Raw genomic sequence first — 17,860 nt, 5'->3', positions numbered from 1 at the left:
AACATAAGGTGCAGGGAGCTCAAGCAGCAAACTATTAAGGTATTTGTGTATTTTATTTTTCTGTTTCCTGAATGCCCCATCATCTGTTTTGCCTGGGTTTGTCCTGAGTTCCAGTAGCTGCTGGTTTGACAGTCCTGAAGTCAGTCAGCTCTGGTTTGCTCCAGGAGCTGTGTGGAGAGGCTGGGCTTACTCAGCATCAAAATTCAACAAATGGCCCAGGCCAAAATGAGAGAGTCCCGTGCTGGTGTTTGTACTTCTGTGTTTTGGAGAGATAGGTTTTTATTTAAAAGCCATTTTTCATGTCAGAGGCATTTCATTCAGTTTCACAATGGGACAGAATTGTTCTTTCAGAGTCCCACTTTACCTTCTCCACATTCTTTGTCCATTTCTTCCTTTTCAGTGCCAACAGTTTCCTGTTCTCTGATTTCAGGAGACTGCTGGACCCTCAATTCCCCCAAATTTCCTTTTCTGCTTTCAGCACTGCCCTCTGCTCTCTCTCCATCTCTCCTGGGCTCCTCTGACTCTCCTTCCTCAGCCTGGCTCCTGGGAGCTTCAGCATTTCTCTCACCTGAAGACAGAAAGGAGCAGAGTGATGCTCTGTGTTACCTGGCAGGTACCTCCCAGCACACGGGGGACAGGAGCACACACTGAACCAAGGAATGGCACTGCATTCTCTCATGTTAGCATGGTGCAACCACCTAGGAACTTTAATAGCAGCAGAACAAACACATGAAACAAAGCTTTTAATCTGTGTAATCCTGTGCACCCAGAGGAATGTCAAAATATATGTGTAATAAACAATGCAGTTAGCAATTCTGTATTATATACAGTTATTATATACCATGAACACAAAATAGTTTTTTAGGCATTGAGTTATAGCTGTGAAACTCAGAAGTTGTCCTTATTTGAACAAGCTCAAAGATTTAATAAAAATAAAAAAATAAAAAAGGAAGTAGAAAGAACCTTACCTGTGGCTTTGCAACTGAAATGACAAATATCAACGTATATTTATAAAAAATGTTTCATTAATTTTCCAGATAGCTTAAATAAATTTCAGTAAAAGAAATCTAATGTGAGCCAGTGGAGAAAGAAAAGCCATATTTTTCAGATAATGTCTCTCATGACAAATACACAATGCTCAAGTTAATAAAACTCCAACACCATACTGCTTAGTTTTGAAAGGTAAAGAAAAGTTTTGCTGTTTAATTGTATTCAGAATAACCATAAATCTCCAGGAAGATGAGAGGGACATTTGCTGCAAAGAAAACAGAGGATATATTCTTCCTTATGGAATTTATATCCTGTTAACATTTTATGGGCATTTTTCACTTCTTTCAAGTTAGACTCATGTAAAAGATCCTTGGGGAAAGCAAGGCTCAGGAGGATCACTTGAGGAGTATTTGTTCATGTAAAGACACAATTCTTCATATTTTCCTAGACTTCTGTGTAGCCATAGGTTCAAAAAAATTGTGTTTTCTGAGCCTGGTCAGAAGTGCAGTGAAAACTGCATCTTTCCCTCTGCAGCACCCCTTACTCACCGTCCCTGCTCTGGGGGCACTGGCACATCTCACAGTAAGGCAGCAGAGCATTGTTAATGTAAGTGCAAGCACTGCAGTGCCAAACTTTATTTACAGCTGCACTTTCACTTGAAGTATTTAAGCCACAAGGATGGAGTCCACTGTTTTTTTCTGGAAACAAAGAAGGCTTTTTTCCAGTCAAAGATGTTTTCTTTTTATTACTGGAGCTGACTGGGGTCCCTCCACTCTTTGCTCTTTTGGCTTCATGTTCACAAGCATCTTCATCACAGATTGTCTCCACCTCACTCATCCCTGTGGAATCCAGGTTCTCACAGCTCTTCTCTGCATCCTCTTTGGTGACTGCAGAAGATTCTGAGTCATTATGTAACAATTCATCACCAGAAAACCTTTTGCGTTTCTTCTCCTTGGAGGATTTGGGGGAAAAGAAGGAACGTATGTCGTGCTGTTTGTCCTTTTCAAACTAGGGAAGAGGAAAGGAATGGGAATCACAGAATCATTTAGGTTGGAAAAGACCTCTAAACCCCACTTATGACTGCATCAGAAACTGTTAAATAAAAGGTAACTTCAATAACAGTGAGCAGAAAAAGCAGTCTGACATTCCTCTCCTGATTTCAGAATATTTTCAATATTCTCCTGAAAATTCTGAAATGCACTACCAGAAAACAGAAACACAGGAGTGGTAAGCTGTCTGCCTTTTTTGAAGATGCCCGTTACAAGGAAAGGCTTTCAAACATTCTTTTAAATATTAGTCCAATTAATTCAGCACAGTTAACAAAGATGTCATTTGAACAGAAATTCCTTGGTTTCATCTGACTCTGAGGGTGGCTCAGGCACATAAACATAACATAGGGACTCATCAGAAGATGTAGATGACATTTATTCCCCCAGAGCACTTTTCCCAACTTCACCTAAGTTTTAAAATGGAATTTACATTGTTTTTTCCCACTTTTTTGGTGTTTCTCCATTAGTAATGTCTGAAGTGAAGAGAAAGCTGAAGCACATAACTACTACAATTTTTTTTTTTAAATGAAAGGAAACAGAAAAAACCAAGTTTCAAGTCTTACATGTGTAAATAAAAGTTCATTTTGGAGATCTTCTAGACTTTCATTTGGGGTCCAGGACTCAGCAAAACTCAAAAAATCCCATTTGTCCTTATCACCTTCTTCAGCCTGCATTCTCTCTTTCTTGCCATTCAAGGTGCTGCCTGTGACTTTGGCCTGCAGGAAGACAATAATGGGAAGTGCTGTATTTAGCGCACTACAACCAGTGAAGCTGTGCACAAAATGTCAATATTTATTGAAGGTAAAAGAGAATACAATCACTGCGTACATCTCTAACAGCCTTAACACGTTTTGCTTGGCACGTGGAGACAAATACAGGCAGAATTATTTAGTGACAGAACTTGTTAGGTAAATTGATGTTGAATTACTGAGCCCCACCTGTGCCATGTTTAAGGAGGCTCATAATGCACCAGGCAGGATGAGCTTTAAGGACCCTTCCAACCTAAACCATTCTATGGTTCTCCAGCTGCTGGGTGATACTTGTAGAAAATAGCAACAGAAGAAAAGATTAGCGTAATCTGGGATCTAGTGAAAAAGAATTATCTCAGAATGCCTCTGCCTCTCAGAAAGGAAGCTTAGGTTAGGCACAACATTCATTCTATTTAAAAAGTCCAACCCACAACAAATTCTAGCTGTTAAGAGCGAGCAGAATGCCTGAATGCCTTAAAATTGTGAACAACAACAACAATAAAGAGCTAGAACATAAAACAACCACCTCCTGTGAGTGTGAACCATCCCATTCCCCTTGCAAAAACTCATTACCTTTGCATCTTGAACGAAGAGCAAAAGCTAGAAAAGACTAAATCAGAACAAACAGAGACATTTTGATGATCAGCTATTGCAGCATTTGTCTCTGGGTGTTCCAGACAGCCAAGACTCCTGTGGCACTGAGAGCAGCCCCCAGCACAGGGAGCCCCGCGCACGCACCTTGCGGTTCAGCATTGCCCACATGAGGGTGTCCATGGTTCCCCTGGCCATGAGGAAGTGAATGTTCACAGAGCTGCACTGCCCGATGCGGTGAGCTCTGTCCTCTGCCTGCTGAATGTGGCCTGGATCCCAGTACAGCTCGGCAAACACAACGTGAGTGGCAGCGGTGAACGTTAATCCCTAAGCAGAATGAGTAGATGGGTTCTTTAAAAACAAAGATAGCACACGTGAAAACTGACTGTCTGATCAGCTTTAACAAGCTGAAGGTTGTACAGGATATTTTAATGTGGAAATAAGAGGGTGGCTGAGGTGGTCCTCAACAGCAGATGGATTTATTTTACTGATTCTTCCTTGGGCCTCAAATTCAAAAAATACTTCAATATGGTGCAAAGACTTTGCACGTTGCTTTTCATTATGGAATAACATCTATTTCTTATTAATCTGGTGCTTTTAGAGAAATGGAGTTTTTCTAATTATTCAAAAACGAGATGCTGCTGCTTATCATCATTTAGCTCAAGTAAATTCAATAGAGGCTTAGCACAGTTAACATGATTAGTGCAAAGAAATGAGCACAGGGTCTAGAAATTGCACAAAGATAAATTGCCCTCGGTAAACCACTTCAGTCATCAATTATTTCAGCAGCTATATTCCTCAAGTGGATTAGTTCACAGATTTCCTGTTCTGCCCCACCTGACCAGCTGCCTGAATACTCAAAATAGCAACGCGGGTTTCGGGGTCCTTCTGAAACTGATTGACGAGGTGGATCCTCTCTGCAGAGGGAACGCTCCCGTCTATGCGGATGTAGCGAGCCTGGAACATCAGAACAGAGACTAAATGACATTGTCAGGGTCTCTTTGCAGACCCAATCCCTCCCTGTCCCCCAGTAAAAACAGGAAAAGGACTGTTCTCATCAGCACTCTTTTGCCCTTTGATTTAAAATTAAGCCTCTATCTAGAGAAGTGTAGATTTTGTATTCCCTGTTTGCAAAAGTAGAAGACAGAACGAACATGGGGTCTTAAAATGGAATATCACACAGAAGAATCTGCAATTACCCTGACACCGTATTTTTTAAGTTCCAAACAGTTAAAAAGACTAGAAATACAAAGTAGCAGTTAGCCACCATCCCCTAGCAATAGTTAAGCGTCCATGATCCAAATAAGGTGAAAGCTGTTTGCAAACATTTTTACTGCTTTGAGTTAAACATTCAGGTGGGATGACAGCGTGCAGTTAAAACCCCTCAAAAATAGACAGAAGCATACCGGTGGAAAAATTTGGAAAACAAGTGCCTACAACAATGATTTAGTAACAATGATAAAGTCATACCAGACCCAAGTGTGTTTACATCATCCTTAAACACAAAGCACTTCTTCAGAACCACGTGATCCCTCTGAATCCAGTGGCACTGATCCGTGTCCAATAAAATCCTCCCACTGCTGCACTCGTGTGCAGTTCTGCTGGATTCAAGCACGGCTGACAGCCACTCGTGTAAGTGAGGGTGAATTTGTGTGCACATCTGTTAAGGCTTTACCTTGCTCTCTATCACTGCCTCTGTGCAGGCCTGCAGCATGCTCAGGTGATGGGCAAAGACGAGGAACTTCAGTTTGTCGTTGTCAAGCATCATTTTGATGTAGTCCTTGACTGCTCCTGCCTGCAGTGAGAGAGTGCTTTCATTAGTGAGACACACAAAATGTTCAGAAAGACAGTTTTTATTTTCGTGTCTTTCAATTCCTTGTAACATGAAAAGGTAAATTTCCATATCTTTTGTTATTCGTGTAAGACTATCAAACACTGACATTGCTAAGAATCAAATAATTCAGATTAATGTTGTTTAAAAAAAAATCACAACTTGATGTCTTTGAGAAACCTAACTTACTCCTTCAGAGAGAAAAAAAACCCCCACATTTATCCTCAAAAGATCATAAAATTACATGGCACTTTTTCCAGATTAAGATGTAGATAAACCCCCTTTTAGTTCAGACATCATTATCTGGTGTTTTAATCCATATTTAAGAAAAACAAACATATTTCAAACAGACAAGTTAATATTTAATCAGAACTTCTGTATCCACACACACAAAGCCATGTATCAAAACTGAAAGAATAAATTTGATATGTTCATGACACCATAATAATAAAATATTGCTCTATTTAGGCATTCATAGAATTCTTCCGTGTCAAATGTAATTTTCAGTATCTTTTGCAAAAGCTATTAAAGCAATGATGACAGGTAATAACAAAATTTACCAGTGATCAACAGTTAATGCAAAACACACTGCAGCAGTCTTCAGATTTCTTTTATCACTGTAATGGGGTTCTGTCCATCCCATAAACATTCAAGGAAAAAGGGAGCGTTTCCCCATGTCACGATTATGAAACAAACCAAATAACCTCATCTCCTGTTCTGGCCAATGAAACCAATTGCATGAGGTTAAAAACACACGCTGGAGAATTCAGGGACGCTCAGGAAAGGCTGCAGCTCACCTTGGCAATGGCTGTTTCCTTATACATGCGTGTGATCAGACTCATGACTTGAGAGAAGTGGCTTTCAGTGGCCTCCGAACTCACACTTCTCATTAATCTCTCCCACTCTGCAAAAGTGGCATTCAGATTCTGATGGGCAGAAGAGACCAGTGGTTAGACACAGAGTACAAAGCACCTCAACAGCTATGTTTCAAGAGTGAAACGTTTAGGAACTTTGGAGAACTCTTATCAATTTTGATTGATGAAAAAAAAATTGCTGTATTAGTGTTCTTTGTGTTATATTTTAAAAACAGCAACAAAGATCCACAATCTTTGTAACTACATATAATACACATGCTTACATAAAATTACAAATCCATACATAGATATTTCCATTTATTACCAAATGTATTTTTACATTTTCCACGAAAGTGGAAAAATTACCTTTGCTGCAGCTTGTGGGAGATCAAATGAAATACGTTGCCTGACTTTGGGAGGCAACTGAGTTAGGACATCATTCTTCAGTCTTCTGATCATTATTTCACTTAGAAGTTGATGTAGTTCTTTTAAGTTTGAAGCTCCTCTACAGTCCCATTGCCTTCTTTTACCAAAAAACCTGAAAATGATAAATCAATACAGAGGGCAAACATGAGATCTTCCAAATTCAATAGAAACCTTCAGTGCATAATTAATTTTAAAGCACACTATTGGATATGAAACGTGCTTCAACTTCCCAGCAGTCACCACTGCCTGCAGGAGTCACTGCCCATCACCTGCACACAATCCTCTGTCTATTCCCAGCCTCCCACACTTCACTGTCCACAGGAAACAGAAGTTTCACCTTTAATTTCAGAACTCCTGTTTCAATGGACTAATGAGAAGAATATACCACCGTGAGAATAATCTTTATTATATTACCGACAGGAAAGTCATCATGAAAACTGCAAATATCACCATCGATATTGCTTTCTTTCCCTCCTTAAGAATTCCTTCTTAGTTACTGCCAGAGACAGGATTGAAGCTTTAAGCTTAAGCTATCATCTTCAGAAGTAATACTATTTAATGAGCAAGGTTAAATAGAGGAAGAAGGTTTAACATTAAGAAGCTAAAGGCTGAGAAGAGAAATTTATTAACTCAGTTTTCCTTGTGCTTTCCTTGCTTTGCTGTTTTTGAGGAAGTGCTGCAACAGGAACAGCAGCTTTTCTCTGTCAGGAGACAATAAAATAATGAACGTGACAGATTTGGAGAAAAGCCCAGGTAGCATTTTCCAGGGCCAGAGAGTGTGCTACAAGCGTGTAATTTTTATTAAAAGACCAAACAAACAGCCAAAAACCCCCACAATCATTTAGAGATTTTTAAGCCTTACTGACTTTATCAACAGTGTTCTAATTAGCTGAATTAGCTAACTATAATCATTTGGGAAAAGGGCTGAGGGAGTCACTTCTGCACTGGTGAAGTGGGAATGGCACAGATGGAAGACAGCAACATCTTTTGCTCACATCCCTTCCTTGGTCTATTTTTATGTCTGTCCTTATAAAGGCCTCCTTCCTGCACCCTCAGCACTGGGGATATGGCAGAAATGGCAGGCTAAGCCTCGTAGAAATAGTTTGGATTTCATCTTTAAAACAGGTGTCTATGGACACCTAAGGAAAAACCACCCATATTTTCACAGGAAGTGCTGCATAAAATAATCCCATCGAGTTTATTACCACAGGATGTTTTGTTCCAGCCAAGTCATGAAGAAAAAGTTATTCATTGAATGCTTGCCAAACCCTGAACTTGATTTTTATTACATTTATGGTATTCCAAAAATAAGATAATCATCTATGATTGAGTAGCTAACCATGCTGTACCCACGCGCACTTGTGGTGTGAAAATTACAGATGCATTCAGTCAAAACACCATGGAAAAAATAGCATTTCTCTGTCTGAAAATTAGACAGCGATCTTCCATGTTATCTGAAGTTAAATACTGATAAAAGTGCATATGATGGAAGGAGAAAAACAAGTTTTATGAAAATGAAACCATGTAATTATTATAGTAAAAATTAAATCTAAATTCTAGCCAACTTAGCTGACAAAAATCTGTGATTCTGAATACATGCAAAGTTGTAGATATGAATTTTTTAGCTAAAACAGTCAGTCTGTGAAATACAGAGACAACTGCTGGACTTTTTTTCTCACCCAAATGTGATGAGGTAGCAAAAACCCTGGATCCCATAATAAAGAGAGATATAAATTATTACATGACCATGAGCTTAAGACTGAGACTCAAAAACTCCAGTTCTGAAGTTAAAACCTCCACCGCTCATACTAACAACAGAAAATATAGAAATAATTTTACTTAACAGAATGCTTCAACTTTATTTCAAACTTCAACAGTGTTAAAGTATTAATTTAATCCCTGTCACCCTTTTCCAAATGATTTTTGGTGGAGGAAATGGTTGCTGACCCTGGGTTTCAAAGCAAGATGATGTGACAGAGCAGTAGAGGCACTACCTCTATCTCTTGGCATGACAAGAAAAAATCAAAGATACTCATAAGAATGTAAATAAGCAAGGGCAGTAATACCTGACACGAGCATCACAGTATTTTTTAGCATATTCATTCCAAGTTCCAAACCTTCTTGGAAACAGTGCCTCAATCTGCATGAAGAGCTGCACAAAAAATAAAAAGGTGAAAAATTAATAATTGTGAATGTAAGACTAATCAGAAATCATCAATAATACCTGGTTCTTGTGCTAAGTTTATTAATATTTGCACAAAACCCACACAGCTTGGCCTGCATGCAAAAGAAATTGCACAGGATACGGGAGTCTTCAGAGAGGACAGCTGTGGGAAGCCCTCAAAGAAAAGAGTGCTCAGACCACTGTAACAGCACTGACAGTCTTGGAAAAGATCCACATGGAACAAGAAAACATGGATGAGATGAAGTTATTCCTAAAAATACAGTTTTTATCGTTTGCCAGGTACATGGGCTTCTGCAAATTTCAGTGCAGGTATTGCAAGAGTGGTTTGCTTCCTGAAATACATAAAAAACCTACTCAATTCTTAAGCTTTACTCCAAAAAATGGACAATTTCAATCCAGACCAGAAACCTCACGGCTTTTTTTACCTGCTAAGTAGCAGGAGGTAAATACCAGTTCAGATGACCTTAACCAGGAAGAATCCTCTTTACAAGCTGTTATACTGTCAAAGCTTCCTGGCCTCTCAGGTAATTTTCTATACATTTCAAGACTTTACGTAAAGATTCTGCTTATGACACAAAACTGATTAAAGATACTTAATGCTTTTTATACTCTGCCTTGTAAGCCATTGAAGAACATCAGTATCACTAAAAAAAAAATCTCAAATTATTTTCCATTTGGTCATGAATTTTGATCCCACAGCTGTGGTCAGGGACAGTTTGTATGGAATTTCCTCTGAAGACCTTTAACAATGATACTGGGCTCAGTATCTGTGCACTATATAAAGGTGTAACACTCTCTAACTTCAATTCTTCACCCCGGGTTGGTTGCAATGGCTTTGTACAAGAAATTTTAGTAATTATCCACACCCATTAACATAAATATTCGTATTAATTTTTTAGGTAAGTACTCATGATATACCAAGCCCTTTTCCATACCACAGATATCTCCCTCAAGTTATCGCCTCTTTGAAAAAATTAAATTCATAAAGGGTCTTGGCATAAGTTCTATTTACACAGTGAGGAATCCTGAAGCATAAAATATTATTTATATAACTCTTTTAAGTCCCCTGAATACAAATCAGCTCTTATATTCCATTTTCCCCTACATTTGATAAATAAAGGCAGTTGTCTTGGGTTCAGTATAAAACCCAAGAGGGTTTTTGTTACCCCTCTGCTCCTCTCTAATTCCATAAGCTGACCTTCCTTCAAAGGAAAATTTGTCACTCTGGACGTGCAACAAGCACAGCCTGTATTTTGTTCCACTTAAGTGAACCTGAGGAATATTTAAAAGACCAGTGAAAAACTGATAAAAGGACTGCCTTTGTCAGATGATGAAGTAGAAGATTTAATACGAGATCTTGTGTACCAAAGATTTCCCTACCCAGGAGAAACAAGCACTTCTCTCTTAGGCTCTTTATTTTCTATTTCACCCAACAATCAGTCTGTAAGATGCAAGATGAATTCCTTACAAGAAACACTGTCTCAAGTTACCTGTGCACAAGCTTGAAACAAGTTTGTAAACCAACTCCAACAAAATGACATTTGTTTAGTCTCTTATGCTTGTCCTTTTTAAGGCAGGTAGTGCACCTTTTGATGACATAATGCATGTTATTGTATATATTCAACAAAACTGTTCATTTATTACTGAAACCGTCCTCAAAACCAAAACCAAACACAACATATCCAATACCTCTTCAGGTCTTCCTAGAGCAGGGGTTCCAGTGAGGAGAACAGCTCTGAGAGCTTTCTGCACAATTGGCAGTAAAATCTTGCTACGGGTGGCATTTCTGGATTTCATATAGTGTGATTCATCAATCACAACCACCTTAAAGTTCTGCCTGTACAAAGTGTCTACCAAAGTCTGTGCATCAGATGTTAACAGCCCATACCCCAGAACTGTCACTTTGCTCGTTGATATTCCCCTGAAAGAGAAAATCCACAAGTTTTCTTAGTAAAATTTTTATTGTAGGACAACTGATATAGCAGAGAGATTATAAAAAGCTGATCTCAGAAGGTATCTATGTCTCCTTTTGGATTGATTGACATGTGGGCTGTCAGGCTAACAACAACAGCTTTTGGTGTTTAAAACATCTCACACTTCTCAACCACACACATTTCATAACCATTTTCAGAAGGCACACATTGCATTTCAAAGGAATTTCATTGATCTGGATGCATTGCTTCGCCCCGTGCTCCTTTTCAGGGGCACCCCATTGGAAAAATCCACTTTGTGGACAAAAAGTTACACACGAGCCAAGATCTTTATTAGCACCCAAACTCCTGAGGTAAATAATGGCAAGCTTTCTACTGCTCTGGGTACAAAGAGTCTCCTCACCAGCAGCCTGAGAGGATCAAGCAGATGTCCCTGAGTATTTGGGCAATGTGAATAGAAAGTGCAAACTGGGCTGAACGTCACCTCCTGATAAAACCATTCCTGTCACAGCTGTAATCCAGCTTTTTTGCTCAAATTGAACAAGAAAAAAACACAAAAAAACCCCTGGAAGCAGGGAGTCATCATGGCACAAGATGAAAAGTTAGTCTTTAATTGAAAATGAACTTTTTATAACAAATTTCAACAATTATAACAAAGATGTATGCAAGTCTGTGACACGAACTGATGTTAAAATCACTAGGGAGCAGTGTGGCCCTTCAGGAGCAGCACAGGAACTCAAAGCTGTTAGACACAAGTCACCAGCATGAGGGTCATAGCTGGTGTACCCATCTGTCAGACACACTGCTCTGCTGGCATCATTTCTGTTTGCTCTTCGGTAGCAAGAGATGAAGAAACCAGGCAAGCTGGAGTTTCCTTGAGGATTTAAGAGGAAGCAAGTAAATGCAGCTATACACTGATATTCCTGGATATGGAAGGTGCTTTCCTTGGCAGTGTGGGCACTGCAGGCTCTGCCTGTCACTGTACAGATAAAGACAGCAACCAGGAAAGCACAAATTTCCCTTACCCTTTCTGAAGGGTACATTAAAAAAAAAATTACAAACAAACGTATTTATTTTAGTGGAACCAATTTATTCAAGAAACTGCCATTTTCAAATTTGGCCACAAATTACGAACCTAAACTGAGGCCTAAGTTGATTTTAACCTGTTTTAATCAAGAAGTTAACACTCAAGCAGTAAACTCAGCTCTTGAAGTTTTGAAGAAAAGCAAAGTATTAAACTGAGAGGAATCGAAGCTTAACATATGGAAGCAGAATTTAACAAAATGCTAAACCAAGTTTGGCAGCTGCGTTTTTGCATTTTCTTACAAATGCATGAAACACTTTTTAATTTTAAAATATTAATTAGTTCAACAGCAACCTCACTTATAGCTAGGAAGCCTCCTGGAAGTTAAATGAGCAGAAACCCAAGTTTTCATATTCCCTTGTTTTTGAATAAAAATAAGTAATAATGGTTAAGGTCTACTCCTTTAAAAAAATCTTAAAAGAACAGAATTTCATTTGCTGTTTAATTTTCCCATCATTTTCCCTAGTCCACATTTCCCCTTTCTGCATCCAGCACTACAAGCACTGAATGCCTTTTAGATAAATACCTTTAAAAAAAAAAGCTAATTTTAGTTTCCATGTTCCTGTGATGAACTTAAATTTTGACTATCAGTAGCAATTGCCCTTTGACAAAGCTTTCAAAATGCATTTTCAGTTGGATTTCTGTGGTTCCCAGGAAGGCTCCAAGGAACACATCTTGGCAGACAAATCATTTTCTGATATTCCCAGAAAACACGAAGATCAGTCTCCCTCACACGGAAGTTTTAGAACAATATCTAAACATTACCATAAAATCAACCAAGTCATTTACAGTAAAGCAGACAAAACCCACCCTTGTAATTCAGGGTAACAGGAGTTATTCTAATAACACCCAAGACATAGCTTCTCTGATGAATTCATGCTATTAAGTCTAAAGATAGAAAGCGTAGGTCACGATGACCTTTTCAGTTATTTAGGGATTACTTATTCGAACTTACAAATTTTCTCAGCATGCTAAATGGAATTCTAACAGTAATTACTTCCTTATTTTGTAATGTACACCAGAAGTTCTCCGAAAAGGTTTTACAGAAGCTAATGAATTCATCAGAGTTGAGAAATAACTGTGTATGTTCAATTTGAGACAAACTGAAGTAATCTAATTTTCAGCAGACAAGCATTTGCTACTTTGCAAAAAGCAGATCCCTCAACTTCTAAGAAAAATGAGTGACTACTGTAATTCAGTAACAGAAAACTGGGAGGAGTGGCTGATAGCCCAGAGGGTGTTTCTGATAGCCCAGAGGGTGGCCCTGCTTGAGCAGAAGGTGCTGAGCAAGTCTTCCTAGAGAAGAATAATAAACTCTACTTACCCAATATCAGTTTTGTTCTGAATGATGCTAATGTCATCTGGAGAAAGTTCTGGAATCCATTTCTCCATCTCATCCACCCAAGGGTATCTCAGAGAGGAAGGCACTACAATTAAGAGAGGCCATTCATTTTTGTAGTAATATGAAATGGCAATTGCTTGAATTGTTTTTCCAAGCCCCATCTGGGAAAAGAAAAGAACAACATTAAAACCAGAAATCTCTGCTCAGAAAGCATATTCCATTCAGAAGAGCCCAAAAGAACTTGCAAAGACAGAACCAGAAAAAGGAAACCCAGTCAAAGAGCTACTTGGATAGCATGTATTTAATTATCACTGCTACCACAGATGATCTTTTATGAAACAAGATTTTTCCAGGTAAATGGATTAATACATGTGTTGTATCTGGTTAGCTCCAAGTCAGAAGAAGCATTTCCATTCATCTCAGATGATATTCAGTTCAGGCTTTTAATAGGGGAGACTAAAAAGATCAAACTCTTTAACCTGTTGAGCTACCAAAAACATTTTTAAAAGACTCTGCAAAGGAAAGAAAAGCATAGGATGCTTTCTTACAATACCAACAACTTTGTTCTCAACTGCACAGGCAAGTAAAGAACAAACGCCTCTGGGAAGAGCTCTGGGTTTGAGCCAGTGGGACAACAAAAACAAATTACTGCACTGATTCACCAGAGCTGAGGGTTTCTCTTTGGCCTGTAACGCACATGAGAAAGCCCAGAGAGTGAGAATTCAGATGGACAGACAAGAGGGAGATTCAACAAACACATTTATATTTAACAAGAAAGTACTTGCTTCATATTGTCAAGGTGGGAACACTCCCACAGGTGAATAATCATGGCAACAGATGATTGTAAGATTCAGAATTTAGGGTTTTGTTTAAAAAATATCACACCCCTCTCCCCAAGGTTTTATCAAAGAATGCAACTTATTTTCTCTGCTTGTTCACACGGCAAGAGATAGTTCCCAACTCCTGTGAAACATCAAAGCAGAGATGGGCTTTAAAATGCTCTGTGCAGGTTTTCCATGGAGTCCAGTGCATATCTGAGTGATCTGCTGCTAACTACAGCACTGAGACATAAAACAGTTTACATCTCCAGTATTGGGTCTGATTGGACTGATGAAATGATACAACGAAGAGATTTTCCCAAGCACAAAAGAAAACAACAAATTTTTCTACTACTACTAAAAAGAAAATAATAGGAAAGCTACTGTGATACTCAGTTTTGCCAAGTTTTCACTAAAATTTTCCTGCAAGTTCCCCTTGTGTCACCAGTAGTTCTTAGGCCATTTGAAAACAAGTCCAAGTGGAAAAAAAACCCTTAACAAAATAACATTAATTTTTAGTTTGCTGCCATGGCTGTGTCCCTAGCTCAGGCTGTGCAGTCCCTGGTGATAATCCAGGCACTGAGATGAAATGAGTTTGGAATAAAAACTCATTTTTTTGATGCCTCTTGGCATCAGGGCTGCATGCAGACCCCCATCAGCAGGCTACGTAACAGAATGGGGGAGACCAGAAAAACCGGAGAAAGTATTATGGTCTTGGGTTTTGATATAAACCCATCTTTCTCCCAGCATGGAAATGGATGACACTGAAATTTGGGGGGAAAAATTTTGTCTGTCCCCACTCTGAGAAAAAATAGAAACATATTTGTAGATCACCTTTGAAAAAATACTGGTTTTATCTTACTTTAATCCTTACATAGTTACACAGTCCAGGGATATGTACAGTAATTCCCTGATCTTGTGTTTTCCTCTTCCACACAAGCTCACAATACTTATTTTGAATTTAATATTTAATTTTACCAACATTTTCTTATTTAGACATAGGTCAAAAAGCACAGGATACACATCACTGCACCATGCTTCCTCGAGTGCCACACCTACTGTCATTAGGAAATATACAATCTTTATTTTGGAATAAATCTATCTTCCAGGGCTTTTTAATGCTAACATAATTATGCACAGCTCATTTTCTAGTTCAAGGAGGGAAATAAACTGTTTTAATAAAAAAATCGCTACTGCTGATACTTTGATTTTTCCCAAGCTTTGCTTTTCTCTTCCCCTGAATACTTTTATATTCTCCACAGCTCCCAGATATTTTGCATTCTATGCCAGGATAGTTTATCTCTAGATGTAATGAGATTTTTATAGTATGAGGAGATGCTGAAATCCCAATAATCCATCTCCCTCTCCCTCCTAGTGTGTCAAGAAAACCCAAATTAGAATTGTGAGACTACAGCAATTCTCTTTTTCCGAAAGATTTTATGCTGACAACACATCAAGAACATTATTACAAAAATGTTTTATCTGGGGGAAGAAATGCTGGATTCAGATTTCCCTAATATGGAATATAACATATTTTCAAATGTATGGACACAGTGAATTTTACTACTGGATTAGTGCACTTTAAAAAAAAAAAAAATCGTTTTTGGAAGCCATATCTGTTAAAAATCTCTTTGGGCCAGGAATATCAAATAATGCATTAAAAATAGCTCGCTGTGCAATTATAAAGCATTTTAAAAAAATCACCTGAGTCAGTGTTTTTAAAATGTAACAGTACAGGAGATTTAACCTACAATTAAAAGTAACCTTTTATATTTTCTCAAGGATTTTTCAAAACTTATGTCAGGTTTCAATTTTTCCCTCACTCAGGTATTTGCAGGACATCTGCTGACTATCACAGGAATTGGGATTCTTTCATTCCCAAACTTTCTGCCCACACCTCACAGACAAAAAAAGTCACATCTGCACAAAGTGCATTAACACCAGAAAAAACAGTTAGAGGAACAGAAATATCACTTACCTCATCAGCAATCATACACCTAAATAGGAAACAAAAATGGGGGGGAAAAAGCAGAAATTAATACTAAATATAATACATAAACCAATACTTACAAACTGTTTACTATAAATTTAAATTCTGGATTTACAGAACCAATGAAAGGAAAAAAGGTTCGTTCCTCCAGATATCACCTACAAAGAGTGAATTTGGTATGAACTGAAAATAAGTACAACAATTATTCTAAAAATATTTATTCAGTTTGCTGGCATTACCGCAGAACTTGCAATTGCAAAACTGAATTTCTGCTGAGGTCCAGGGATAGATTTATTGTAATCATAAGAGACACTTCCAAAGCAAGAAGTGTATCTTCAATTTTCTTTTGTCTTTCAGAAACAGCAATGTTTTTGCTGCTTCGTGATTAAGGATTATTTATATGTCAGATTGATTTTATAAATGTGCTTTCCAGAGCTGTCACATTTGTTTTGAAATAGAAGCAGACACTCCCTCTCCCCCACCAATTGTACCAGCTAAAGTATTAGAAAATGAATTTGATTTTTTGCCCAATCTGGAGTCACTTGGCAATGCCACTCTGTGTAAAGACAATGACAATTCTGAGTCCCCAGTCATAAATAGTAAATTCTGTTCAGCATATTTACATTTTGTAAACATTTAATGCCACCTTTGGCATGAATTTCTTGAAGGTATTTTAACCATTCTGGGATTCTGTATGTACCCATTGCACCGTGTAACTCAAATATAGTGTTCCTTCAGTGAAAAAATGGGAAAGATCTCCCAGGTCTTAGTGTCTTTAACAAAATTTAACACAACAAGATATAAGCATTTTTTATTTTGTTCCAGAAAAACCTTTTCAGGTAACACAGAACTGCTTTTTTAGTGGTAGCTACTCTGAAGTTAGTGCAGCTGGCTCAAAAGAGATAAAATGTTTGATATTTTCAGAGCCACAGTATACTGCTGTTTGCTCACTCTGCCTGCCAGTATAAATTCCAGTGTCTACTAATTCTACTAATTTCTGCAGTTTCTTTTGACTGAGGTAAAAAAATTAATTCAAAATTAATTCTTATACAACTTCATTTCTTTATAAGCAACCAACTATCTATTTGCAATTGCTTTGCAACTTCCCCCCCAGCTGTTGGGGATGGAGCAACGAAAACAAAGGAAGAAAATGTAACAAAACAAAGTCTGCACAGATTTACAAGGGAAAGAAAAGGCAGGAAGAAAATTATTTTTAGTGGCAACTCATGATTGTGGGGCCTTAATGTCTGTGATTTGCAGCTGGGCAAAGACTTTTATTTGCAGACAACAAACACACAATTCTAATTTAAAAATAATGTCAGTTTTTGCTCAAAGACGGATTTTTTTTTTCCATTCAATACTCATTGTTAATTGCTTGAACTGAAGTTTACAAAACAAGTCTTTTTTGCAGATTCTTTGAGGCCAACCGCTTTGAGTACATTAATCATGTTTTTAAAAAACAGTTTGAAGCCTGAAATCAATTGGAATGCACAATAACCTACTGTTGCAGTAGTACTCCTTACACAAATGCAGCAAATGAGTAAGACTACAACTAACAGCTACAGAGCAGAGACAGCTCAAGAATAAACCACAGATCCTCTTCAACAATAAAGATTATTTATTGTAAGAATATCAGAGCTGAAGTAAAAATACAGCAATAACCAAGTTGCATCTGGTAGTAAGAAAACGTGGCAAAGAGGACAGGAATAAAAGCATTCCTTGCCAACTTCTGCTGATAAATACAGTATTTCTCAGCAAATCAACATTTAGTAGAATTGCATAAATAGTGAAATGTTAATTATGCCAGTTCAGACAAACAGAAAATTGAGAATAGGCAAGATCCTATTGCACTATTCTTTGCACAGGTGAAATAATCGGACGCTCCTTCGTCCTTTCAGGATAACAAGCAAAAATGAAGAAATTCAGAGGGATTTACAAATGGATCTGACAGTTAGAAGCTGAATAACAAATAAAAATCCACCAACTTTAAAAGCATGTCAACCACAGGAACATGTTTTCC

General features: G+C 38.0%; 1 protein-coding gene across 2 annotated transcripts in view; it reads right to left on the bottom strand.

Annotated features, from left to right (window-relative positions):
• ZRANB3 (zinc finger RANBP2-type containing 3) overlaps window positions 1–17,860 on the bottom strand; it is a 39,563-nt gene that overhangs the window by 7,069 nt on the left and 14,634 nt on the right. For both annotated transcript variants that reach the window (XM_040068877.2, XM_040068876.2), the window contains exons 3-14: window positions 15,829–15,847; window positions 13,015–13,193; window positions 10,365–10,596; window positions 8,557–8,642; window positions 6,431–6,602; window positions 6,008–6,136; window positions 5,055–5,174; window positions 4,217–4,336; window positions 3,527–3,706; window positions 2,603–2,755; window positions 1,539–1,998; window positions 365–568 (exon numbers count right to left, since the gene is read on the bottom strand). In XM_040068877.2, the coding sequence (XP_039924811.1) occupies window positions 365–568; window positions 1,539–1,998; window positions 2,603–2,755; window positions 3,527–3,706; window positions 4,217–4,336; window positions 5,055–5,174; window positions 6,008–6,136; window positions 6,431–6,602; window positions 8,557–8,642; window positions 10,365–10,596; window positions 13,015–13,193; window positions 15,829–15,847 (2,054 nt within the window). The remainder of the gene's footprint in view (window positions 1–364; window positions 569–1,538; window positions 1,999–2,602; window positions 2,756–3,526; window positions 3,707–4,216; window positions 4,337–5,054; window positions 5,175–6,007; window positions 6,137–6,430; window positions 6,603–8,556; window positions 8,643–10,364; window positions 10,597–13,014; window positions 13,194–15,828; window positions 15,848–17,860) is intronic.

This window comes from Hirundo rustica, chromosome 7 (genome assembly GCF_015227805.2).
Source record: "Hirundo rustica isolate bHirRus1 chromosome 7, bHirRus1.pri.v3, whole genome shotgun sequence".
Classification (NCBI taxonomy): domain Eukaryota; kingdom Metazoa; phylum Chordata; class Aves; order Passeriformes; family Hirundinidae; genus Hirundo; species Hirundo rustica.
Note: the sequence above shows the minus strand (reverse complement) of the source record. Positions and strands in the feature narration are given on the sequence as shown.